The 25,662-nt window shown below is 38.9% G+C and overlaps 1 protein-coding gene across 1 annotated transcript in view; it reads left to right on the top strand.

Moving 5' to 3' along the window:
* The window catches only part of Gucy1a2 (guanylate cyclase 1 soluble subunit alpha 2), a 245,085-nt gene that overhangs the window by 11,188 nt on the left and 208,235 nt on the right, over nucleotides 1–25,662 (top strand). The window contains exon 3 of the mRNA XM_055595813.1: nucleotides 1,404–1,525. Coding sequence (XP_055451788.1) covers nucleotides 1,404–1,525 — 122 coding nt within the window. The remainder of the gene's footprint in view (nucleotides 1–1,403; nucleotides 1,526–25,662) is intronic.

The following is a 25,662-nucleotide window of genomic DNA, read 5'->3' as shown; positions in this document are numbered from 1 at the left end:
TGTGCTCACCCACTGTGGGCAGACAAGGCAGCCCAGCTAGGGGAATGAGATACAAGAGCAGGAAACAGTCGAGACAGCCTCTACTACTATTATGATGGGACCCACATGGTAACCGTGCTGCGTGTCTGTTACACATGTATAGGGGTCCAGGTCCAGCCCATGCGTGCTCCTTGGTTGTTGGTTCAGTCTCTGTGAGCCCTGTAGGCCCAGGTTAGATGTGGTTTCCTTGACCCTCCCATCTTCTAAAATGCTCCCAGAGCTTGGCTTATTGTTTGGCTGTGGGACTCTATATTTGTTTTCATCAGCTGCTAGATGAAGCCTCTCAGAAGGCAGTTATGCTAGACTCCTGTCTGCAAGCATAGCAGAGTGTCAATAATGACAGGGGTTGGCTCTCTCCCATGAGGTGGGTATCAAGTTGGGCCAGTCATTGGTTTGCCATTCCTCTAATCTCTGTTCCATCTTTATCCCTACATTCCTTGTAGACAGGACAAAGTTTAAGTTGAAAATTGTATGGGTGGGTTTTTCCCTTCCCTCAACGGGATGTCTCAGGTGGTTACAGAAGGTGGAGCTTTCAGGCTCCATATCCCCCACCACTAGGAGTCTCAGTTAGTGTCACCCCACAGATTCCTGGGAGCCTCCCTGTCAGATTTTATTAAAGATAATAAAAAATGCCTCAGGGTAGGTAAGGAGGTACACAGACACATCTTAACACAGCATATCCTAACACCCCCTCTTCTGCCATGATTCCCTACATCTTTGGGTGAATGATATAGATGCCCCATATTTGGCTAACTACCTGACAATTTTATGCTATACTTTTTCACTGGAAGAAAAGAAACTTTTCTAGTGTGTTTTGGCAGTTTCACTGCTTTACAAGTGTTGAAATACAAACTTAGAGGTCAGTTTGATACTTCCTTCACTTAGCAAAATAATAATAGTAGATTTATTCACACCTGGGTTCTGTGAGTTACCCAATTCTGAGTTCTTAGCCAGATTACAGTACCAGGCATGCATTTCGTCTCATGCTATAACAGAAAGCAGTTGGTTACTCTGTAACACTGTGGCACCTTGGCCATGTCTTGCCATGCTGGTTTTTACTGTAGCTCACAGAGTTCACAGCTAGATAAGACTTTTGATTTTTTTTCTCCCAGCAGCCTGCATTGTACTTTCTGGTACTATGAAAGCTACCCAAGAGCTTTCTAATTAACAGTTGCCTCTAGACATAGCCCTGTACTGTTAGTATTAATGGGAATAGTGGCTTATGACAGAGTTATGTTTAAATAATCAACTATTTTAAAAATGGTTTTCCTGAAAGCATAGACTGTATGCACTTGATGTAGATGTGAGAGCATTTGCAAATGCTTTCAAAAATTCCCCATATGCTAATTTTATTTTCTTCTTAGTTATAGGGATGCAGAAAAAAATTTCCACAATATCTCTAACAGATGCTCCTATGCAGACCATTCCAACAAAGAGGAAATTGAAGATGTCTCAAGAATTCTTCAGTGTACTGCTAATGTACTCGGTATATTAACTATATATTTATATGGTTGACAGAGAATATGAGGGGAAGGGGAAGTAAAGTTATCATTGTTTCATTTTCTCTTGAGATTTGGAGAGTATGGTAATTGGAGACCAAGACCTTGTTATTAGGTGTTTAATTTTACACCCATGAAAATATTTAAATGTGAATTACAAACAAGCCGTTTACTTGTAAACTCAAAAACATTATAACAGGTTCTTACCTTCTGGGGAAATGTTTTCAAATATTTATATGATATTAGTATTAGCCTGATATAATAATCCATATTTCTCTGCCTTTTACCTTTGCCTGAGTCATAAGGTCTTTCTTTCTTCGTAAGGTTACATTTTATTATTTCTGGGATGCACTTGTACCATATCAGTGAAACTCGTTTGTCATATACTGGTGCGATATGATGCCTTTACTAAGGGGAGCCATGCACCGTGTTCTGTGATTGAGCTTCTAGAAAGGTTTGCAGACATTGGTGTGTGAGAGCTCTGCAGAGCTGACATGACAGCAGCAACCTGGTTAGCCCCAATATCTTTTTTTTCTTTTCTTTTTTGGTATTCTTTACTTAACTTATTTATTTATTTTAATTTTAATTTTATTTTTATTAATTACAGTTTATTCACTTTGTATCCCAGCTGTAGCTCCCTCTCCCATCCCCTCCTAATCCCAGCCCCTTCCTCTTCTTCTGTTATGCCCCTCCCCCAGTCCAATGATAGGGGAGGTCCTCCTCCCCTGCCACCCAACCCTAGCCTATCAGGTCTCAGGACAGGCTTCTTTGTCTTCCTCTGTGGCCTGGTAAGGCTGCTCCCCACTCTGGGGGAGGTGATCATGTTAGAGAAGGTCCCTGGTCCTATTATTGGGGAACCTTCTTGGACACTGAGCTGCCAGGGGCTACTTCTGTGCAGGGGTTCTAAGTTATCTCCATGCATGGTCCTTGTTTGGAGTATCAGTCTCAGAAAAGACCCCTGTGCCCAGATTTTTGGTTCTGTTGCTCTCCTTGTGGAGTTCAGTTTATTCACTTTGTATCCCAGCTGTAGCCTTCTCCCTTGTCCCCTCCCAATCTCACCCTCCCTCCCTCTTTTCCTCCCATGCTGCTCCCCCAGTCCACTGATGGGGAAGGTACTCCTCCTCTTCCATCTGATCCTAGTCTATCAGGTCTCATCAGGACTGGCTGCATTGTCTTCCTATGCGGCCTGGCTAGGCTGCTCCCTGCTCAGGGGTCGGTGATCAAAGAGCAGGCTACTGAGTTCATGTCAGAGACAGTTCCTGTTCCCACTAGTAGAGAACCCACTTGGACACTGAGCTGCCATGTAGCCCTGATTTCTTATATAACTTATTTTTATTTTATTTCTTCATTTGAAGTGAACATAATTCAGTTCTTTTTGGAATCTCGTTGTTTCTTTATGCCTCAGGTGAGAATCTATGGCATATTGGATGGCCAATAATGCCTTCATCATGTGTTGATTCCATCACTTCCTGAACTGAAGGCCTGGAAAACAGTTGCTTACCAAATCCTGGTTCTTGGCCCTCTCCCAATGAGAAAAAAAATGTTCACAGATAACATTTTTTTAAAAATGAGTAACTACTTGATTCGACATTCTGTCGCATGTTTTCCAAATTAGGAATACCGACTACAGTGTGTTCCTAGTTGGAGTCCTAACAATCATTGTGACAGCAGAGTCTTCCCAAGAGGCCCCTGTGCAAGGCAAGATGGGTGTGAATGGTACCCTCTCTGCTTGCGGCTTTGAGTGTTAAATTACTGCATTCGGTGGCTCATAATGTCCTTTGAATGCTAGTATGGCCTATTTAGCAGTCTGAAAAAAATCAATATTTTAAGGCAATGATATGCAAAGCCTATTTTTAGTTTGCATTAGTTGTAAAAATATTCTTGTGCTCCTTGTAAGCCAGGACATTTCATATTTTATTGAAAATCATGCTGTAGTGGTGTGGTGAGGTGTGTCTCATAAGGGCCTGTGCTGTGTTTGTTTCGAACATGTTGCCACTCGGTACTGTGGCTTGGACTTAGCTGGCACTATAAGGAGGGAGACAGAAAGAATGTAGAGAATTAAGGGAGAGAAATTAACAGCTGTGTCATCCTTTGCTCTAATGAGTTAAATATCAGTGTAGTTATGATATTCAGATTTTTAAAACAGGTTTTGATGCTACTATGGGGATTGCGGATATTTCAATGTGAAGACTTAATTGCTGAGATATGCTGTCTGAAAAAAGATACCACAGAGGGTCAAAGGGCAGACACATGAGTGTTGTACATGAACTCATTTGATGACTTATATCAACATAAAGCTTGCTGCTTCAGGAAGTATCAGTTATTCATTAAATATCACAAAAAACAGCTTCAGACTGTTCTTCTTAAGTATCCACTCTCACAATAACCAGGAAGGACAGGTGCTGTGGACAGAAGATGCATCAATGTTTTCTCTGTCTTAAAGGCCTTTGTAAGAGTGGTGCACTTCTTCTAAAAATTTAGTTCATTTAAAATCAGGCTGAAAGTGTTGTTGTCCAGGGTGTTTTGCACTTGGTAAGTGCCAGTGAGGAGCCTGGAGGAGATGACCCCAGAGGCTTAGCAGTCACCAGGAACTCTAAAATACTGTAAAATACTGTAGCTTTTCAGATATGGCTACGGACTGCAGATTCTTTATACGATGTGATGCTTTATGTTGTTGACTATAAAATTAGTTATTGGGCTGAAGGGATGGCTCACAGGTTAAGAGCACTGGCTGCTCTTTCAGAGGCCCTGAGTTCAATTCCCAGCAACCCCATGGTGGGACACAACCATCTATAATGAGGCAGAACACTGTATCCATAATAAATAAATAATCTTTAAAAAATTAGTTATTGTTTATATCAACCTGCATGCACATTTTGTTTTATTTTGATTTGAAATGTCTATTTGGGAACCATTAATTGGTGATAAACTAATGAATAAGCCATTTATCATAACTAATTTTTCTTGGAATAGCTCTGCTATAAAATTACTAAGTGACGTTATTTGGTGGGCTGGAATGTGTTCCACATGTTTAGAATCTTAAAGAACTAGTTAGGAAAATAGCTGCTTACCATTTTCACTGGTGAAATAATACTGACAGCAACAAATAGCTTCCATCAATGAAGTTCTTGCCCCTCTAACTCAACAGGTTGGTAGTTTGCAGGGTAGTGGTGGCACACACCTTTAATCACAGCACCCAGGAGGCAGAGGTAGAAGGATCTACATGAGTTCGAGGCCAGCCTAGTCTACAAAATGAGTTCCCAGAGAGCCAAGACTGTTTGACAGAGAAACCATGTTTGGAGGGGGGAAAATTACTTTGAGTATTAATGTGATGGATTGGAATTAAGGTGGAATTAAGGTGGTTGGAGGGGTGTGGTTGTTTGAATGAGAATGTTTCTCATAGGCTCATAGACTTGAAAGCTTGGTCACCAGGGAGTGGAAATTTGAAAGGATTAGGAGGTGTGGCCTTATTGGAAGAAGTGGGGTGAGTTTTGAGGTTTCAAAGAACTGTGTGAAGCCCAGATCTCTGTCAGCCACTGCATTAGGGCACAGCTCTGGGCTACTTCTTCCAGCACCATTTCTGCATGTGTGCTGCCGTGCTTCCTGAAACGATGATAATGAATTAACCCTAAGAAACCATGAAGAAGCTCTAAGTAAATGCTTTCTTTGTAAGAGTTGCTGTGCTCATGGCGTTTCTACACAGCAATAGATTACTGACCAAGACAGGAAATAAAACATTTATAATGCTATTATAATTCATTAAATTTGAAACAAGGACCAGCTAGATCTAGACTAGGCAAGGCCAGATTTAACAACTAACTGGCTGTTTGACTGAAGTCACTTACTCCATGTATCCATGCCTCAAATTTCTCATTTGTAAATCAGAGATAATGTAATTATACATTTTCTCCTCTATAGTTGATAGGAAAATTAAAGCAGTGTAATTTATATAAAGTACTTACAACAGTCTGATATGGAACATACCAGTGCCACATTGATGTTTGTTGTTGCTATTGAATATTCATAAAATTATCTTTTTGGCAGAACTGGAGGTCAGTTTTATTCACTTTGTTAATAGGTAAGGAAACTGATTTTTGTTAATTTGTTAATCTTTGGTCTAATTCTGAACAAACCTGCCACAATGGCACTGTTTAAATCTGGGTCATTCTAACTCAAATACCATATTCTGTGCATTACTTTTCTCCCAGAAGTTTGCTTGAAAGCCTCATGCCCTCTCCCCAATGCTGATTATGCTAAATATATGTATCACCTTTCTAGTTCTGGAAATAGTCAAAGTTGTCATGATATTGCAGTTTACTTAATTTATTGTTTTGCTGTTGTTGGTTTGCAACACTGGGTATTGAATCAAAAACATCACGTATTCTGTCTAGGCAAGAATTCTGCCACAGAGCCCTATTCTTTGCTTTTTGTTGTGATTCAAGAGTCTCACTAAGTGCCAAAGTAGGCATTGAACCAATTGTGTAGCTAAGCCAGGCTTTGAACATTGTAATCTTCCTGCATTAAGCACCCCAAGTAGCTATGACAACAGGCTTGGACTGATGGCCCAGTTTTGCTGCTCTTTCAAATTGATTTTTTTCTATGTTCTATAATCACAATGTGTAATATCTTCAGTACAAGGGTCTCTCTAGCTAATTATGGTGGCAACCAAGAGGATATTTTCTGTTGAGGCTTACCATCAACTATTTCTCTAAAGAGATTTTATTCTGTTTTTGTTGAAAAATGGTTTTAGAGACCAAAATTTGTTGTTGTAGCATGTTCTAAAAGAACATGCTCTAAAAGCCTTCTCGAGCAAACAGAACAGGGGAATATGTGTCTGCATGTTGATTCATATGATTTTATGCATATTTATATTGTACAAATTACGATGTCTTCAATTCTATTCTATTCCACCAAAGGTCGTTATAAACTCTTCCTCTTCTACTTGTCTGTAACCTATTCTGTGAGATGCCTGTTCCCTCAGTTATTCAATTTCACAACCTACATATAATAGTATTAAAAGTGCTAAACAGAAACTCACATGGAAAACAATTTAATCAATAAGAACACAGAACTAATAGATAGTCTTAGAAAATGTAGTTAAATGTGGAACTTTACAGATTGCATTAATTTCCAAAGTTATTGTGAACAGTCTTTTTCTGTACCATTACTTTCAGTGAGACTTTTTCATAACATTTAAAAATAAATTTGGATTTTCTTTTTATTTATTTATTTTTATAATTTATCCACTTTATATCCTGATTATAGCTCCCTTCCTTGCTCCTCCCTGTCCTATCCGCTGTTCCTCTTGCCCCCCCTCTCCTAGTCCTCAGAAAGGGGAAGCTCTCCTCCCTGACCCCAGCCTATCAATTCTCATTAAGACTGCAGTCATCTTCTTCCTCTGTGGCCTGGCAAGTCCCTCCCACCAGGAGAAAGTGATCAAAGAGCTGGCAACAGAGTCCATGTTAGAGACGGCCCCTGCTCCCCTTAGTAGGGAGCCCACATGGAGACTGAGCTGCCATGGGCTACATCTGAGCAGGAGTCTAAGTCCTCTCCATGCATGGTTGTTGGTTGGTGCATCAGTTGCTGCAGGGCCCACTGGGCCCAGATTTGTTGGTTCTGTTGGTCTTCTTCTGGAGCTCCTGTCCCCTCCATACAACTTTCTGCACTCTGCCCAAAGTTTGGCTGTGACTCAGCATCTGCTTCGATCCCCTGCTGGGTGGAGTCTTTCAGAGGACATCTGTGGTGGGCTCCTGTCCTGCTCCTTCTCTTTAGCCACTTCCAGGGTCCATTCTCTCTGCCCTTCTGAAAGAGAATTAAGCATCTTCCCTAGGGCCCTCCTTGTTATTTAGCTTCTTTAGGTCTGTGGATTGTAGTATGATTATCCTCTATTATATGGCTAATATCCACTTATAAGTGAGTATATACCATGCTTGTCTTTCTGGTTTTGGGTTACCTCACTTAGGATGACCTTTTCTAGTTCCATCCATTTGCCTGCAAATTTCATGACTTCCTTGCTTTTAATAGCTGAGTAGTATTCCATTGTGTAAATGTACCACAATCCTTCAGTTGAAGACATCTAGGTTGTTTCCAGATTCTGACTGTTATGAATAAATCTGCTATAAGCATAGCTGAGCAAATGTCCTTATTGTATTGAGCATCTTTCAGAAATATGCCTAGGAATGGTAAAGCCAGGTCTTGAGGTAGAACTGTTCCCAGTTTTCTGAAAAAGCACCAGATTGATTTCCAGAGAGGTTGTACAAGTTTGCACTCCCACCAGCAATGGGGAATGTTATCTTTGCCAGCATGTACTGTCACTTGAGTTTTTGATCTTAGCCCTTCTGATTGGTATAAGATGGCATCTCAGAGTCCTTTTGATTTTCATTTTCTTGATAGCTAAGAATGTTGGGTACTTCTTTAAATGTTTCTCAGCCATTTGATATTCCTCCGTTGAGAGTTCTCTGTTTAGTTCTGTACCCCATTTTTTTAATTGGGTTACTTGGTTTGCTGGAGTTTGATTTCTTAGATTCTTGACATATTTTGGATATTAGCCCTCTGTCTGATGTAGTTAGTGAAGATATTTTTCCAGTCTGTAGTTGTCAATTTGTTCTGATGACAGTGTCCTTTGCTTTACAGAAGCTTTTCAGTTTCATGAGGACCCATTTATTGATTGTTGCTCTTAGAGCCTGAGTTATTAGTGTTTTGTTCTGGAAGTTGTCTCCTGTGCCAATGAGTTCAGGGCACTTTTCCAGTTTTTCTTCTAGTAGATTTAGTGTGTCTGGTTTTATGTTGAGGTCTTTGATCCACTTGGACTTTACTTTTGTGCAGGGTGATAAGTATGGATCTATTTGCATCTACATGTAGACATTTAGACCAGCACCATTTGTTGAAGGTGCTGTATTTTTTTTTCATTGTATGGTTTTGGCTCCTTTGTAAAAAAATCAGGTGTCAGTAGGTGTGTGTGTGTTTATTTTTGGGTCTTCGATTAGATTTCATTGATCCAACATTCTGTTTCTATGCCAGTACCATGTTGTTTTTTATTACTATTGTTCTATAGTACAGCTTGAGATCAGGAATGGAGATACCTCCTGAAGATTATTTATCATACAGGATTGTTTTAGCTATTCTAGGTTTTTTATTTTTCCATATGAAATTGAGGGTTTATCTATCTTGTCGATTTTCTCAAAGAACCAGCTCTTGGTTTTGTTTATTTTTGAATTGTTTTCTTTGTTTCTAATTTATTGACATTAGCCCTGAGTTTATTTCCAGCTCTCTACTGCTCTTGGGTGTGTCTGGCTCTTTTTTTCCCCCTAAGACTTTCAAGTATGCCACTAAGTTGCTTGTATGGGATTTCTCCAGCTCTCTATGATGGCACATAGTGCTATGAACTTTCCTCTTAGCACTGCTTTCTTTGTTTCCCACAAGTTTAGGTATGTTGTGCTTTCATTTTTACTGATTTTTATGAAGCCTTAATTTCTTTATTTCTTCTCTGACCCAGTTGTCATTGAGTATGGATTTGTTCAGTTTCTCTGTGTGTAGGCTTTTTGTTATTTCTGTTGTTGAAGTCCAGCTTTATTCAATCGTGGTGAGATAGGATACAAGGTATTGTTCAGTCTTCTTGTAGCTGTTGAAGATTTCTTTGTGACTTACTATATGTTCAGTTTTGGAGGTTTCATGAGATGCTGAGAGGGTAAATTCTTTTGTGTTTGGGTTAATATTCTGTAGATGGCTATTAGGTCAATTTGATTCATGACATCTGTTAGAGTCATTATTTCTTGGTTTACCTCATGTTTCTTTGACCTTTCCCTTGTGGAAAGTGTGGTATTGAAGTTTCCCACCATCACTGTATGGTTTAAGTTTTATTAATATTTCTTTTACAAATTTGGATGTCATAAATGTTCATATTTGAGATGTCATCTTGGTGAAATTTTCCTTTGATGAGTATGAAGTGTCCCTCCTCATATCTTTTGATTAATTTTGGTTGAAAAATATATTTCATTAGATATTAGAATGGCTACTCCAGCTTGCTTCTTGGGTTTACTTGGAAAATCTTCTTCCATCCCTTTACTCTCAGATAATGTCTATCTTTGTGGCTGAGGTGTGTCTCTTGTATGCAGCAGAATGTTCATTTCTGTTTACTTATCCATTCTGTTATTCTGTGTCTTTTTATTGGAGAGTTGAGTCCATTGATGTTCAGAGAGACTATTGACCAATGACTGTTAGTTCCTTTTATTTTGATGTTGTAGTGTGCTTTTGTGATTGTGTACTTTTAGTTTTGCTGTAGTGAAGTTATTTACTTCCTGTGTTTTTCTGGGTGTAGTTAGCCTTTTTGGGTTAGTTTTTTTTTTTTTTTCTAATATTTTTTGTAGGGCTGGATTTGTTGGTAGGTACTGTTCAAATTTGGTTTTGTCTGGAAATATCTTGTTTTTTCCATCTATGATAATTGAGAAGTTTGCGGGGTACGGTAGTCTGGGCTGACATCTGTGTTCTCTGGATCTGCATGACATCTATCCAGGCCCTTCTGGCTTTTATCATCTCTGCTGAGGAGTCAGGTGTGATTCTGATGGGTTTGTCATTATACATTACTTGGCCTTTTTTTCCCCTTGCAGCTTTTAATATCTTTGTTGTTGTTTTTCTGTATATTTAGTGTTTTGATTATTATGTTGCAGGAGGGTTTTCTTTTTTGGTTTAATCTATAGGGTGTTCTGTAGGCCTCTTATAAGTTTATAGGCATCTCTTTCTTTAAATTGGGGAATTTTTCTTCTATGATTTTGTTGAAAATATTTTTGGGCGCTGGAGACAGGAATCTTCTTTCCTCTATTCCTATTATTCTTAGATTTTGTTTTTTTCATGGTGTTCTTGATTTTTTGAATGTTTTGTGTCAGGAATTTTTTAGTTTTGACATTTTCTTGGATGGATGCATTAATTTCTTCCATCATATCTTCTGCACCTGAGATTCTTTTCTCCATGTCTTATATTCTGTTGGAGATGCTTACCTCTGTAGTTCCTGTTTTCTTCTCCAAGTTTTCTCTTTCAGGGCTGTCTCAGTTTGTGCTTTTTTTTACTGTTTCCATTTCCATGTTCAGATCTTGAACCATTTTTATTGATTTTTCTTTACCAGATTGTTTGCATTTTTCTGTATTTCTTTGAGTGATTTATTCATTTCCTCTCTACAGGACTCTTTCATGGCCTCAGTCTTTTTGACTCCATCCTCCTGTACTTTTTCATGAATTTTATTCATTTCCTCCATTATTATCTTCATAAACACAGATTTAAGATAATTTTCTTGTGCTTGCCTTTGGATAACTGTGTTCTGGAGATTTGTTGATTGAATTTATTGGCTCTGGCTTTTGTTGATTGTATTTTTATGCTGGCCTTTAGCCATTTGGTTGTCTCTGGTGTTGGCTGGTAGTTTCTGGTGCCTACTTCAGGCCTGTGGTGATGCTGTGTTGGAAGAGCCCTGAGCAGGAAGCGGGATGTTCCCGAAGGAGCCCTCCTCAGATTGGTGGTTATGATCTCCAGCTGGCGAATGGTTCTCAGGGAATTGCTGAAGCTCTCCTCAGATGTATGATCCTGTAGACTAACTGGACTCCTCAGGAGCCCAGGGGCCCTCCTTTCACCAGGGGAAATCCCAGGGACACCTGTTCCTCCACTGGCTTTTTTGCTCTGAAGTTAATGAGCCGAAGCTGCCCAGACACTGTACTCAGACACTTTGTTTGCTGGATGCAGCCATCTTGGACAACCAGGGAGCCCAGAGGTTTGGTTGCTCTCCTTTGGAGATGTGTTGAGCTTTGGAGTGGTGTCTGTGGCTGTTCCTGTGGTTTCCACGTGTCAGGAGGCCTGAGGTTGGAGCTGTGTGCCCTGATACCCAGAAGGTGTTCACTGGCTGGTGAGCATAGTGCACAGACTTGTGGCTAGGTGCTTTAGATGCCCCTTCTGCAGGGACTCACAAACTTTTCTGAGGCTTAGCTGGATGCCCTGAGGTTGGACCTCCGTGTTTCTCTCACCATGGGCTTTTCTCTCGACTGGGAGTCGCAGTCTCTGGTGTTTTTGACATGTACGGTTTGGTCTGGGACAGTGAACAAAGGTTTGCGCCTGGATCACAAACAGAAGCAGTCACTGGGTCTGCAAACCTCAAAAGGCATCCCCAGTGAGGCTGTGAGAAAACCTTCTGCCTCTTAACTGACCTCAGGTTCTCAACAATGGTGATTTTGGACTTTCTTGTTTCTGAGTTAGAAGGAAGTTTATGTTTTCCTAACTATATAAAAACATGATGACAGCTCATAGTTACATCACCTATCAAATACATAATTTGCTTTATTTTTTGCCATCCTATCTAAAAAAATTATAGTCACATTACAACACACTTTCAATGTACTCTTTTTAGTGGTTTTTTTTTTTTAAAGAATCAATTTGAATGAACATACCACTTATCTTCTTTCAAGCCTTTGTTCTTTTTATTTTTGGTGTTCAGTAATTAACTCCATAGCCTCTGATGCATGGTTCTATTGATTTTTTTTTATATTCCTTACTTCTCCATTTACATTGCTCTTTCTTTGCAGTATACTTCATTTTGAGTCACTTACAAATTTTAAAGTTTAAAATAAAAAGTAATAAAATTTTTAGTAAGAATAGAATCAATTCAAATATGATAGTTTTGTGCTTGCCTTTCTGTGAGCCTGGGATTCAGGTCTTTCTGTAGAGGAGCAGCTAATGCTCACAGTTGTTGAGCCACTGCTCAGTATGACTTTTATGAGCAAAGATGTTGAACTAACATCTGAGTAATAAGTAATTGCCAGTATAGAATAGTGTTGTAAGCTACACAAGAAAAGACAGAGTTGAAAATCCAACTGAAAAGATTAATTTAAAAAATGTTATGAATGTATTCATTTACCCTTCTTAATATGATAGGAATGCAATAGGAATTGCATTATTGATTTGAATCTCAATCCAAGTAATAATAATCTGCATTTCAGACACCATATCAACATATTTTATATACTCAAGGGATTGTATGGTAGAATCACCTAGTGACATTAATGAAAATGGCCTGTGATCACATTAATCAGATATTCTGACTACTTGTGTCCAGGGATGTGCTTTTAAAGCTAAGTTCCCTCCACAGTTCTGGTGAGGATCTATGACCTCACATCTTGGCTTGAAGGCTAATTCTACTTTTGGCAAAGATTGTGACTCCTTTGTAATTCCACTGTTGGGAAACTGGACAACAGACCACACTGCTGCTGACAGACTGAAGTCTGTGCTCCACTTTAGTCCAATATATGATAATGGCTTGCCTTTCACTGTACTTTTACTTTCCCATTCATTAATTAAACTATTTACTTTATATCCTGATTGATGCTTCCCTTCCCTCATCTCCTCCCAGTCCCTCCCTCCCACCTCCCCTTCCCCCATGCTCCCCTCCCTTTCTTCTCAGAAAAGGGCATGCCTCCATGGATATCATCCCACCTTGCTGTTGGAGAAGGGTCTTGTGTACTGTGTTTCCAGATGCTGATGTCAGTGCCTTGAAAACTGGTTACAGCCCTGCTTTGGGCATTGTTATGAAAGCTGAATTATCTTCCCAATCCATGTGATGTGAGGGGTGCTCTCCAATTATCCCTGATTGAATAATAAAAGTTGCTGCCAGCCTGAAGCTAGGCAGAGAGAGAAAAGGAAGGTGGGACTTTCTGGGAAGGAGAAAGTGGAAGGCTTTTTACCAGGAGACATGAGCAGAGATGGAAGTGACTATGTGGCTAGATGGGGCTAGGTGATCGGGAGAAGCTAGCTGAGAGTCCATCCAGCTAAGCTTTGAAATATAAAGGTGTTGGTGTCTTTAGGGCCACCAGGGCTCCTACAGCATCTTGACATATCAAGTTGCAGTAGGATTTAGGTCCATCTTTTTTCGTTGAGGCTACACAAGGCAGCCAGGTAGGAGAAAGGAATCCAAAGGCAGGCATCAGAGTCAGAGACAGCTCCTTCTCCTGCTCTCAGTGGTCCAAGCTGCACATCTGTTACATATGTGTACGGGCTCTATGTCAATCCATGCATGCTGTCTGGTTGGTGGTTCAGTCACACTGAGCCCTTATAGATCCAGGTTAGTTGATTTTGTAGATTTTCTTGTGTCCCTGACCTCTCTGGCTCCTTTAATCTTTCCTCCCTCTCTTCTACAGGAATCCCTAACATCTGCCTAATGTTTGGCTGTAGATCTCTGCATCTGTTTCCATCAGCTGCTGGGTGAAACCTCTCAGATGACAGTTATGTTAGACTCCTGTCTGCAAGTGTAGCAGAATATCATTCTTAGTGTCAAGGGTGGGCTCTTTTTCATGGTGTGGGTCTCAAGTTGGGCCAGTCATTGGTTAGCCATTCCCTAAATTTCTGCTCCCTACTTATCCCTGTACATCTTATAGCAGGAAAAATTGTGGATTGAAAATTTTGTGGCTTGGTTAGTGTCCCCATACCTTCATTGGAAGTCTTGCCTGGTTAAAGCAGGCAGCCATTTCAGGTTCCATATCCTATATTGCCAGGAGTCTTAGGGTCAACTTTATAGATTTCTGGGAGTTTCGATTGGTCTAGGTTTCTAGCTCATCCCAGAGATTCCTCCGTTCCAGTTCTCTCTCCTCTGTTCTCCCCATACTTGATCCCTCCTGTTACCCCCAAACCCAGTTCCTTCTATTCATCCACCCCAGATGTCTCTTTTATTTTCCCTTATTAGTGAGAATCAAGCATCCTTGTTACTTAGCTTCTTTGGATCTGTGAATTGCACATAGTTATTCTGTACTTTAACCACTTATAAGTGAGTACATACTATGTTTGTCTTAGTGGATCTAGGTTACCTCACTCAGAATGGTCTTTTTTAGTTCCATCCGTTTGTCTGCAAATTTCATAATGCTATTGTTTTTAGTAGCTGAGTAATATTTCATTGTTTAAGTAGACTATAATTTCTTAATCCATTCTTTGGTTGAGGGGCCTCTAAGGTCACCTTACATAATTACCTCACACAGACCTGCATTGTTGCTGTTCAAAGAACACCAAATGCAAATGCTCATATATGACATTACTAAAGTCCTGGATTACTGGTAGTTTTTCATTTGAGAGGATTAGGTATTTTTTTTCTGTCCTCCTAAAATTTGTACTCCTAAAATCATAAATCTAGTGAGCACCAGAAGAAACATTTAGTGTAGGAGAAAAATAGTGGACAGTAGAGTTTGCTCCTGCCACAGGGAAGGGATGTCTGTGCTTGATTAGACTTTCATTAAACTCTGAGCTTGTTTAGATATTTGCAGGTGGGATGTAATAATATCGCCAGAGAACTGCCCTGACAGATAGCCCTGATTGATGTGAGTTACTGTAGAGTCTCTAGAATATTTTGACTGACTATAACCAATTGTGGTCATTTTTTCAATTGTTCTTTTTGTTTCAGTTCTCTGAACTTGCCACAACATTCTGACACTTTCATTTTTTAATTCAATTCTGTACCTCAGACTACTTTCCATTTACCTTAAAAAAATCTTGAGGCTGGAGAAATGCCTCAGTGGTTAAGAGTGTATACTGTTCTTGTAGAGTACCTAAATTTGGTTCCCAGCATCCATTTAAGGATGCTCAAAACCATTTACAATCCTCTCTCAAGGGGATTCAATGCCTTCTTCTGGTTTTTCTGGGCAGTCAACATTTTTTGCATTATTCTGATTACTTACCTCACATTTTATTAAAAGCAGCAACACAAATTGACCAGACATTTAAAATTTTGCTTCACAATTCCATTATTAGGCATTTGCTTTAGTGTTATATTTATATTATTTTAATATTCCTAGTATTTTATATAGAAAACCAAGTAATCAATAGATATATCTGCTACAAATATATAAAATATCTTTAAGTTGAGGATTTAAATGAGAACCAAATTTTATAGTCAACGCTCAGTTTATTAAATATGAGGGATTATTATGCTATGGAAGTCTGTATGATGTGTAGAGAAATGCCATATTACAGCAGCAGTTTTCCAGGCCTGTCTCTACCAGTGCAATGTTCTTGAGTAGTTTGTTTTCAGTTTCTGTTGTATGTGCCAGTTATGAATTAGGGGAAAAACAGATATAAAGCAGGGGAGCAGATGCTGGAAATAACAAAAAATAACAAATAAGGGAATTCTAGAATGATAGCTGCTGAGAACCCTGACATAAAAGAGTGGGAAGGTTTGAAATGTCTGTATGCCAATGAGAATCTTTTTTGTTTAATTTAAGCAACACACACACACACACACACACACACACAGAATTATGGATGGTGTAGTTTCCTATTTCCAAGGAACTTTTTATGCTACTAATTCATCTCTTATTGGGTTGTAGAACTAAATGTTGATACTCTAATTTTAAAAGAGTTAAGGCTATGAAGGCTGCTTAGTCCAAATCACTTAACAAATACTGAAGAAGACTTGGGATATATTTTTTCAACTCCTGAAAAGAATGCACGGCTTTTTAACCTGCTGCATTGTTTTCTAGTTCTGTCTATAAATAATTGTATCTCATTGCACGCACAATTTCTGTTTGTTATGCCAATAGCTAGAAATCTGTATATATATATATGTGTGTGTGTGTATGTATCGTATATATATATTACTGTGTTCTATTTTCAGCACAGTGTCTTACTTTACCTAGTGATGTTTTTCATTTTTTATTAATTAATTCAATTTATATCTCATTCATAGAGGTGTCATTCCTATCCTCCCAGTCCCACCCTCCCTTTTGCACTCCCCCTCCCCTATTGCTCAAAATAATAGTGGTGAAGGGCTGTGGTGTTTAATGCCTTCAAATGGAATGTACATTTCATGTGCTTGTGTGTGTGTGTGGGGGGGGGGTGTATGAGGGAGGGAAAGAGAGATAGAGAATAAAAAGAGGGACGTATTATAAAGAAATTGGTATAATAATTTGGGATTTAAAATTTTTCCTATTTCCCAACTTCCCTCCAAAGTATAAAAATTATATTAAGAAGGAAAGTACAAATTTTGCTGAATAAATTTAAACTCTAGTTAAATAATCCCATGTCCGGTAATACTTTTGTTTTACTAGGCTAGAACTTCAGTTAAAACACCAACAGAAATCCTAAACTAAATGAAACTAATATGTTAAACATAAGTGCAATAAAGGCCTTGTGATGTCTCCTTAGAATTGAAATATTTTGGTTTTCTTAGTATTGTCAATAAAATAACAGACTCTATGATCAATGTCCAGATTAGAAATTATCATATGAAGTTCTTTTCTCTAATTCTATACTGTCACTTTAACCTGATTTTGTAATATGGAGTGTGTAGATTTTCCATGTGAACATTATTCCATTCATCTAGTATTTACACAGAAATTGGCTTTAGACTAGGTAATTAGTTTCTCTGTGTTCTAGAACAAGTTTTTGTGTATATAGAAAATACAGTGTACTAGTGAACACATAACAACAGAAATGAAATTGCCAGATACTTCTATTGCTGAACTTACCTACTTTCTTGATAATGCAATAATTGGAAGCCAGCCACACTGGGATATGTTTCCTTTAGAACTTCTTTCATTACTAGATAATGATAATTTAGGTTTCCCCAATCCTTTGCCTGAATTCAAAAGTCTCAGCAATCATTGATATATTTCCTTCTGTAGATTCCAATTTTTTTTATTGCTTCCGGACATTTTAAATACAATCTTAGTTATTTTTCATAGCCTGTCACCAGCCATTAGACAATGCTGCATTTAACTGCAGAAGTGCCGCCATTATTGGCAGCATTCAGCTGTTGTGTGCCTCCATGTGGAAGTGGAATCTAGAACCTAGCCATCATGCTCCGTGGATGCTCCGTGTATGAGCTCTTAGTCACAGAGCCAGTTACAGCCCTGTACCTGCTTACTCTTCTCAAACCTTAGTCACCACATAGAAATCGCAGAGCTTAAGCGGTTCTTTTTATATTTAAAAGGTTCTCTCCTAAGCAGCTATAAATATCATCTCATATTCTAAACTTCTACTCCTCCCTCCCCTACTTGTCTTATCCATATGCTCCCCACAACTTTCTTGCTATATTGGACCTTGTGGTGGGCAATCCTTTGGAAACTGAGTTTTTAGTTAAATGGTGGGATGAAGTTTCTGGAGTTACAAGAAAATACAAAAACAAAAACAAAAAAAAAAAAAACCTAAATTATTTTCTTGCCCCTTGGTCACATGGGTTAACTGTTGTGCTGTTATTGGGTTGAAAAAATAAACAATGCTGTCCTTTGACATCTTCTTGGAAACGAGATAGGAAATAACAATCACATTCTGGCACGGCTGATAGGGACCTGAGATGAGAAAAGCCAGTTTGTTTTTTCATTACATGAAAAGAGTGTCTCATTGTGTAGTCCAAGATGTCCTGTAACTCATTATAAACCCAGGTGACCTTGTGGCAACCCTTCTGTCTCAGCTTCCCAGGTGGATGGGGTGTAGGTGTGAGCTACAGTGTCTGACAATTTTAACTCTTAATTGTGACTTTTTCTGTTTCATACCAAAGAAATATTTTTGAAACAACACAGTGTGTCAGTGTGTGTGAATTCAGGACACCCAGCTCTGTAATGATACCTTTTTCCCATTGAGTACTGGACTTAGCTGACCTTTTGGATAATGCCGTTCTGTTTGCTTTGCAATCTTCCAAAGATCTCTCATCATACAAACTTTTGCTTTCTTTAAAATTTATGGAAACAAGAATATCTCTATACGTTAGTGCACTGTTTTGTTTTGAGTTTTTTCAGGTCAGCCAGCCTCAATCTTAGGTAGAAGATTAAACCCAGTGGCACTGTATTCTTCCTCTTTCTGCTCTCTTCTCTATCTCCCTGCTCATGGCCCTCCCATTTGACCACTCTAAGACAGAGAAAAGTGAGTGTATGAGCAGTGTGTGCGCATGAGACACTAGAGAGACCAGTCTGAGTTGAGAAATGTTTCTCATGGAGTCTTTGTGAAATGAGAACAGGGATTTTTTTTTAACCATTTCTCAAAAGAGAAAGTGCACTATCCAGTTTCTTATCCCATACCCTTTCTCAGGGCTTGTGTTTCCATAGACATCTCTTCATCTCTAGCATTCTTGCCCATGAACTTATGTTGTGGGTCCTGGTGAGACAATTGCAAATTTAGTTTATTTGTTGCATTTTTGTCTCTGTGACAAAATCAGCTTCAAGAAAGGTCTATTTGAACTTACGCTTTGAGGGCAGAGTCTGTTTTGGAGCTTGAGGCAGCTGGACACATTGTGAAAGTATCACACACGCAGGAAACAGGGTATTCAATACCTGTGTTCAGCTCCCTCACCCCTTTTATTCAGCCTAGCAATCCTGCCTCCCACAGGCAGGCTGGATTTGCCTACTTTAGTTAACCCAGGCTAGAAATTCTCTGACAGACAGTGGCTTATCTCCTAGATGATTCTAGGTCCTATTAAGGTGACAATATTACTGTCACACCTGGCCTATTGCTTTCTGTTTGATTTCAGATGTTCTTATTGAAGATTACCTTACTTTGCTCCCCCTCAGTGCCTGATTTTAATCATGTCCTTTCTGTGCTCTGTAAAAGGATCCAATGGCCCATACTGTATCAGTACTGTTGTCACCACCTTAATATTGCTTGGGAGACTTAAGAAGTTTGAGCTAGGAGCTTCTATCTATAACTAGTCCGCATTTTTACATTACCCAGATTTTTTACATTTCTTTGTTAGTAAGGTTCTTTGGATGGATTTGAGATAAAATCTAAAGATACTTGAATATCAGTTATTCATTCAACAAACATTTGTTGTATCATGGATGATGGCATTGCATAGGTTTTTTTTGTTTGTTTTTGTTTTTGTTTTTTTGTTTGTTTGTTTTTTAACAGAAGAATGCTTTGGGAGTATTAACTATAAACCATTCAGGTTTTTTCTCTGTGGACTTCTCAAACACAAAATTTTGGATCTTAGATCAAACATATAATAATTCTGAAAATAATACATCTGAATTACTTAGCATCCTGTTGGTATATATTGGTATTTGTGTGTGTGTGTGTGTGTGTGTGTGTGTTGGATTTTTGTTTTTTGACACAGTAAGCTAAAAACTTCCATTTTACTTGACTTCAAAATAAACTTTGACTTAATAATGACCTATGGCTGATGTATTTTATTTATTTATTTTTGGCTGAGATATTTTAAAAGAAATAATTCAATAAAAGAAGATGAAAATTCAGGTAATGACCTTATGATGGTTGAATGTTTTTCTATTTACAAAGTATTATTGGCAACAAGAAGAAGCTTAATGGTATGGAATCATCAATTACCAGATGACACATCAGCTTTGGAGAATGTCAAACACATGTTTAAATGAGAATTATGTGCACAGATGTAATTCAGTCCAAGGCAATGTTTATGATGTTATAGCTCTAGTTTCCTGAGAAACAGATGCTGAGATAGAAATTTGCACACAGGAAGTTGAACCTCAGGATCAATGATCTAACCAGGCAAACCTCATTAAATTTCAAGGCCTGAGACTGGTCCTACATTGCTTTCAGCTCCACTGTCTGAGTCATCTTTCTTTTTTCGTGAGAATTAACACATGCACTTTTCTGAGCTGGCCTTTCTAGAGCATTTCCTTTTGAGAATTTGAGACGAATGGATGGGGCACAAGTATGAAATTAAGTCCTGGTTGATGCTTCTTGAATTACTGACCTATACAAGGAGGTAAAGCCTTTGTAGTTCAGCTCTTTCCCCACAAACTAGCTTGGCTTGATTCAGATTGCCCTGGGAGAAGCAGGTGCTTGGGCAGCTTTCACCTCAGCTGTAGTCAAACCCAGAGCAACACTCAACTGAAGGCTCACAGCTACAAACACTAGCCTCCATTAGTCATGACACAGTACATAAAATAAGAAAAGCTGAACACAAAGCATTTGTGTTGATTATGAAAAATGGATTTAACTATGAAAAATGTGTGTGGGTCTACATATTTCTGAAGGAGATGCAAAATGTAGCCATTTTACAAATGTAGAATAATTCATAATAACTTTTCAGCCCATAAACTAGAATGCCAGCCAGCTTGTTTTGTTTATAGTAATGGAAGAATTCAGGGTTCTATTCTCTCTTCTTTAGTCAGTTAAAAAAAAAAAGCTTTTTTTTTTTTTTTTTTTTTTTTTTTTTGCTATTGTAGTTTTGCATGTCTCAAGGTTCGTATGTGGTTGGTCTGTGAGGCCTGCTATACTGTGGTCTTGACAGACTCAGCTCTGTGCTCCTCCATCAGAACCACTTAGGGACAGGTGCTTTGAGTGCGTGACTGATTTCAGCCATTCTTGGATCAGCTGAAGTTCAGGGTAATAATGAGGTAATGTGCACGAGTCTAATTCCTACATGGGCATTACGTGCTCATTTCACTCTCCTACTTCTCTATCCATTTAAACATCGTTTAAAACAAGATTTATCATCTGTGTTTGCAGTGCTTGCGTGTGCTTGCGTGTGTGCCCATGTACATATGAGTGCAAGAGGCCAGAGGCACTGCTTATCTCTGGAGTTGGAGTTACAGGCCATTGGAAGTGGAAAGATTGGAACTGAATTCCAGGCCTCCAGAAGTCAGCTTAGCATCTTATAATAGAAATTGTGAATGAAGAATATAGATTGTCCAGGGTGAGGAAATCAAATATGATAAAGGTACAATTTAAAGATACACTCTAGTAAGGAGGAGCATGTAGATCTGTTTTACAAGCCAGGATGCATATACACAAAAGACTGTAGGCCCAGGAAAGCCCCCTTATCTTAAACAGATTTTTCTGTTTCTCTGTCCACTATGATTTCTTGCTGAGTCATAACTCAGTGTCCTTCTAGTCACAGAAACCCTGTTTTGTTTTCCTTTTTTCTATTGTTACCATGCTTTATCTATTTTAACTTAAGCTTAAGCAGTTCTTTAGTGTTGCTTTTAATAAATTTTGAATTAGTTCTTTGAAGATATAAGACAGAAAACAAAAGAGAGCATGAGAGTTGTTTGGGGATTACTTAGAGGGTGTTTGTGAAGAGAGGAGGCAGATTTGTTACATTCATCACAGAAGGTGTAACACAACTGGTCCACTGAAATTAAAGCACTAGACTTTGTCTCACATAAACGTTGGAAGAAGCTTTGTAATTTCTGGAGCCACCACGCTTGGAAGAACAGCTTTCATGGGTTGCCCATCACTGGAGGAATTGAAACAAAGGAAGAATGACCATTTGGAGGACGACTGTGATTCAAGGGAGGTTGGACTTGGACTGAGGAGTTACAAGGGAAGTTACAGTGCACTTCATGGCTTAATATACTAGCGTAATGAAAGATGCTGGGCACTTAATGATCTTTTAAGCAAATATTTCCATAACTACATGCTTGCATCCTTCAAAAGCAAAGCGTGAGAATCACTTGCTTATGAACCAGTCCTAACTACTGTAATAACTCCATTGTAGGCTCATGCAAATGGATTCATTTTCCGTTTTCTTTAAATTGGGTTCTGTTTAGTTAATGACACATGCACTTTGGGACTTAGCTAACGCACTAGTGATGTGGTTCGGTAAGAAGATTGTAAGAGCAATTCAGCTTACCCGGAGCTTTGTTCTTCACCACACCACAGCCTCACTGCTCAGCTTCCCTCCTGTGGAGACTGCTCAGCAGTGTGACTCCCTAGATTTGCTTGGCGTCTTTAAGGACAGCAACATGGCTCCCCTAGATCTCATCGGCACCTCTAAAGAGGGAAAAGAACAGTTTGGTAATTAAAGAAAAACCAATCAAAGAACCATGAGTAGTGATTAACAGCTCTGGGTAAGGCCTTTTAGGATGTATCAATGTGGAAGGTCTGTTCTTTGGATTCCACTACCATGTCTTTCAGTCTGAACTGTGCCAGTTAGGAACAGAAGCCAGATTCCATGTCACCTGCATAGTAATCACCTTCTCAAACAGCAGGTAAAAGCACTAGTATGGGAAATATAAGAATACCCATCAGGTATTCTCCAAAGTCTGTCCAAAGGGTGTCTCCAAAGTCCACAAGCTACTGCCATGTGATTTTTTAAGTTTAATATTTATTATTATATTTACAGTTTATTCACTTTGCATCTCAGTTGTAGCCCCTCCCTCCCTCTCTCTTCTTTTCCTATCCCTCTCCCCTAGTCCACTGAAAGGGGAAATCCTCCTCCCCTACTCTCTGACCCTATCCTATCAGGTCCCATTAGGACTGTCTGGGTCTTCTTTTTTGAGCTGGCTAGGGAGAAATGATCAAGGAGCAAACCAAAGTTCCCTTTCCCAGAAATAGATCAGCATTTCCTGGAGAAACTACAGAAAACAGCCAATCAGGGGCCACCTGGTCATCTGTTGGACCCTCTGCCTGACCATATGGCAGGAAAGATAAGGTTGCTTAACTGCTGGGTTAGAAATAGCCTGTCTCATGATAAAGTCTTGACTGCTGACCAGCCCAAAAGTTGCCCCTTGTTTTGTTTTGTTTTTTTTGCCTCTGCCCATAAGTTTGAATGTGCCTATCATACTAAAGATTACTTAACCCACCCCAAAATTCCCTGAGTACCTGTAAAGGAAGCATGTGAGCTCAATTTGGGGTTCTCCACCATTTTGCTTTGCATAGGCGGGGACCCCAGTGTGCTGGATTTCTGCAGAATTATACACTGTTTGCTGTTTACATATTATTTAAGTCTGGGGTGTTTTCTTCAGCAAGCTCCAGACCCTATCAAAACAAAATTAAATGTGACAATAATCCAGCATGTTCCGATGCCCATAAACAGGAGAGACTGTTGAGCATTTTTAAACAGTGTCCTGGAGAGGATAGGAGCTCCACAAGGAGAGCAACAGAACCAGAAAATCTGGGCACAAGGGTCTTTTCTGAAACTGATACTCCAACCAAGGACCATTCATGGAGATAACCTAGAACCTCTGTACAGAAGAAGTCCATTGCAGCTCAGTGTCCAAGTGGGTTCCCTAGTAATGGGAACAGTGACTGTCTCTGACATGAACTGATTGGCCTGCTCTTTGATCACCTCCCCCAGAGTGGGGAGCAGCCTTACCAGGCCACAGAGAAAGACAATGCAGCCAACCTGATGAGATCTGATAAACTAGGATAAGAAAGAAGGGGAGGAAGACCTCCCCTATCTGTGGACTGGGGAAGGGGCATGGGTGGAGAAGGAGGGGGGAGGGTGGGGTTGGGAGGGGAGGAGGGAGGGAGCTACAGGGGGGATACAAAGTAAATAAATTGTAATTAAAAAAATTAAAATAAAAAAATGTCACATGGGGCCTTAAGGAAGTGAGAATAGACCACAGTAGGTCACATGACCCACAAAGCTTAGACTCTGTTTCGAAGGCAACAGATAGTCATTGTAAATCTTTAAGCAGAGAAATGACAATAAATTCATGGTTTAAGAAGGGCATATGGAGAACGGACGGCAGAAAAGTCAGTTAAGAGGCTGGAGGACTGTCTGTACTCGACAGTGGCTGGCTGTGATCTAAGGCTATGTAGATCTGAGGCTCATGGGAAGTCGTAGGTGAGCAATGCGATACAGTCTGAAACAAGTGGTGCTCTTTCCATTTCTCAGGCAGTTTCCGCCCCGCTTTACAGCATACAGAAATCAAATGTTTTAATGCTTTATTTGTGTGTGTGCGTGTGTGTGTTCCCCTATGTTAGCTAAGGGACACATAGTCTCTGAATTTTCTTGTACAATATCACATTTTTATTTGTTCGCATTTTATGCTTTTACGAATCTGGATATGATATTATAAGTTCCTGTATATAACTCAGATTTATTTTACAAAATTACTGTCATTCCATTATTCTTTCCAATACATACGTATATATATGTATATATATATACATATATATACAATACATATATATGATTGTATTTTCATATCAGACAGTTGTTAGAATCTCCAATACAATGTTGGACAATTGCCATGAAATCAAACTTTGAAGTTTTTTTTTCAAATTTTTTATCATTTAGAATAAGCATTGCACCTAGTTTTTTAAAACAGCTTTTATTACATTTCAAACAGTTTATAATTGTTATTTTATTAAATGTTTATTAACCTTTTTGAATCTTAGACTTTTTGGAATTTATTGATATCTTTTATTTTCTTATTTTGATTTATGAATTCAGTAATTTTGATTGATTGTTGCTACCATTGAATTACTGTTTCATTTATGATAGAAACATTACTTGCTACTTTACAGATTACTAGCTTGTATTGCTTACTATTTTAGAAAATATTCATGAGAAAAATTAGTCTTAATATATGCTGTGGGGTTTTGACAGGTTGTACATGAGGTTAAAGTGTTTTTCTCCACCCCAGAAGAAGGCATTGGATATCATGGGCTACAGTTACAGACAGCTGTGAGTTGCCATGTAGGTTCTTGGAATTAAACTCAGGACCTTTGGAGGAAAAGTTAGTGCTCTTAACCTTAGTGCATATTACGGCTTCCAGTATTGTGTTTTCATGGGATTCTTGAATGTGCAATAAAAGGGTCTCTGCATCTCTCTCTGTTCTTGTGCCTTTTCTTGAGCTTTTTGTTTGTTTGTTTGGTTTAGTTTTATATTATTATATTTCTGTTATTCTCTGCTAGAAGAGAAGAATGATAATCAGAATATGTTATATGAAAAAAACTATTTTCAATAAAAGAAAAATTAAAATAAAAAAATTACGCTTTTTTGTTTTGTTTTGCTTATGGCCCTGAAAATAATTGAATAACTTCAGATTTTTTTTTTCCTTAAAAGTGAGCCAAGTCTCACTTCAGTCATTTATATTTTACCCGTTCTTTGTTCACACTGCTGTTCACACAGATGCTTTTGGAAAATTGCCTGATTCTTTCCTTTAATGGTCACTGCATGGCTATGATAAAATACCCAAGCAAACAAGAGAGCAAAGAGTTATTTTGGCTTCTATTAGAGGTTTTAATTCATGGTAGCCTGGTCCTTCTTGTGGGGATGGATGGATAAAAGACATCACTGGACGAAGTGTGCAGTGAAGTTCCTCACCTCATCGAATCCGGGAAACAGGGAGGTGACAAAGAGAAAGGCCAGTGGCAGGATGTAACCTTCACGCACACATGTCCAAAGACCACGTTCCTTCAGCTAGAGTCTACCCCTTCCATTCAGCTAGAGTCTACCCCTTCC

Source organism: Psammomys obesus, unplaced genomic scaffold (genome assembly GCF_907164565.1).
Source record: "Psammomys obesus unplaced genomic scaffold, mPsaObe1.curated_primary_1811, whole genome shotgun sequence".
In the NCBI taxonomy this organism is placed as follows: Eukaryota; Metazoa; Chordata; class Mammalia; order Rodentia; family Muridae; genus Psammomys; species Psammomys obesus.
The sequence above is the reverse complement of the archived record's forward strand: the minus strand, read 5'-3'. Positions and strand labels throughout refer to the sequence as shown.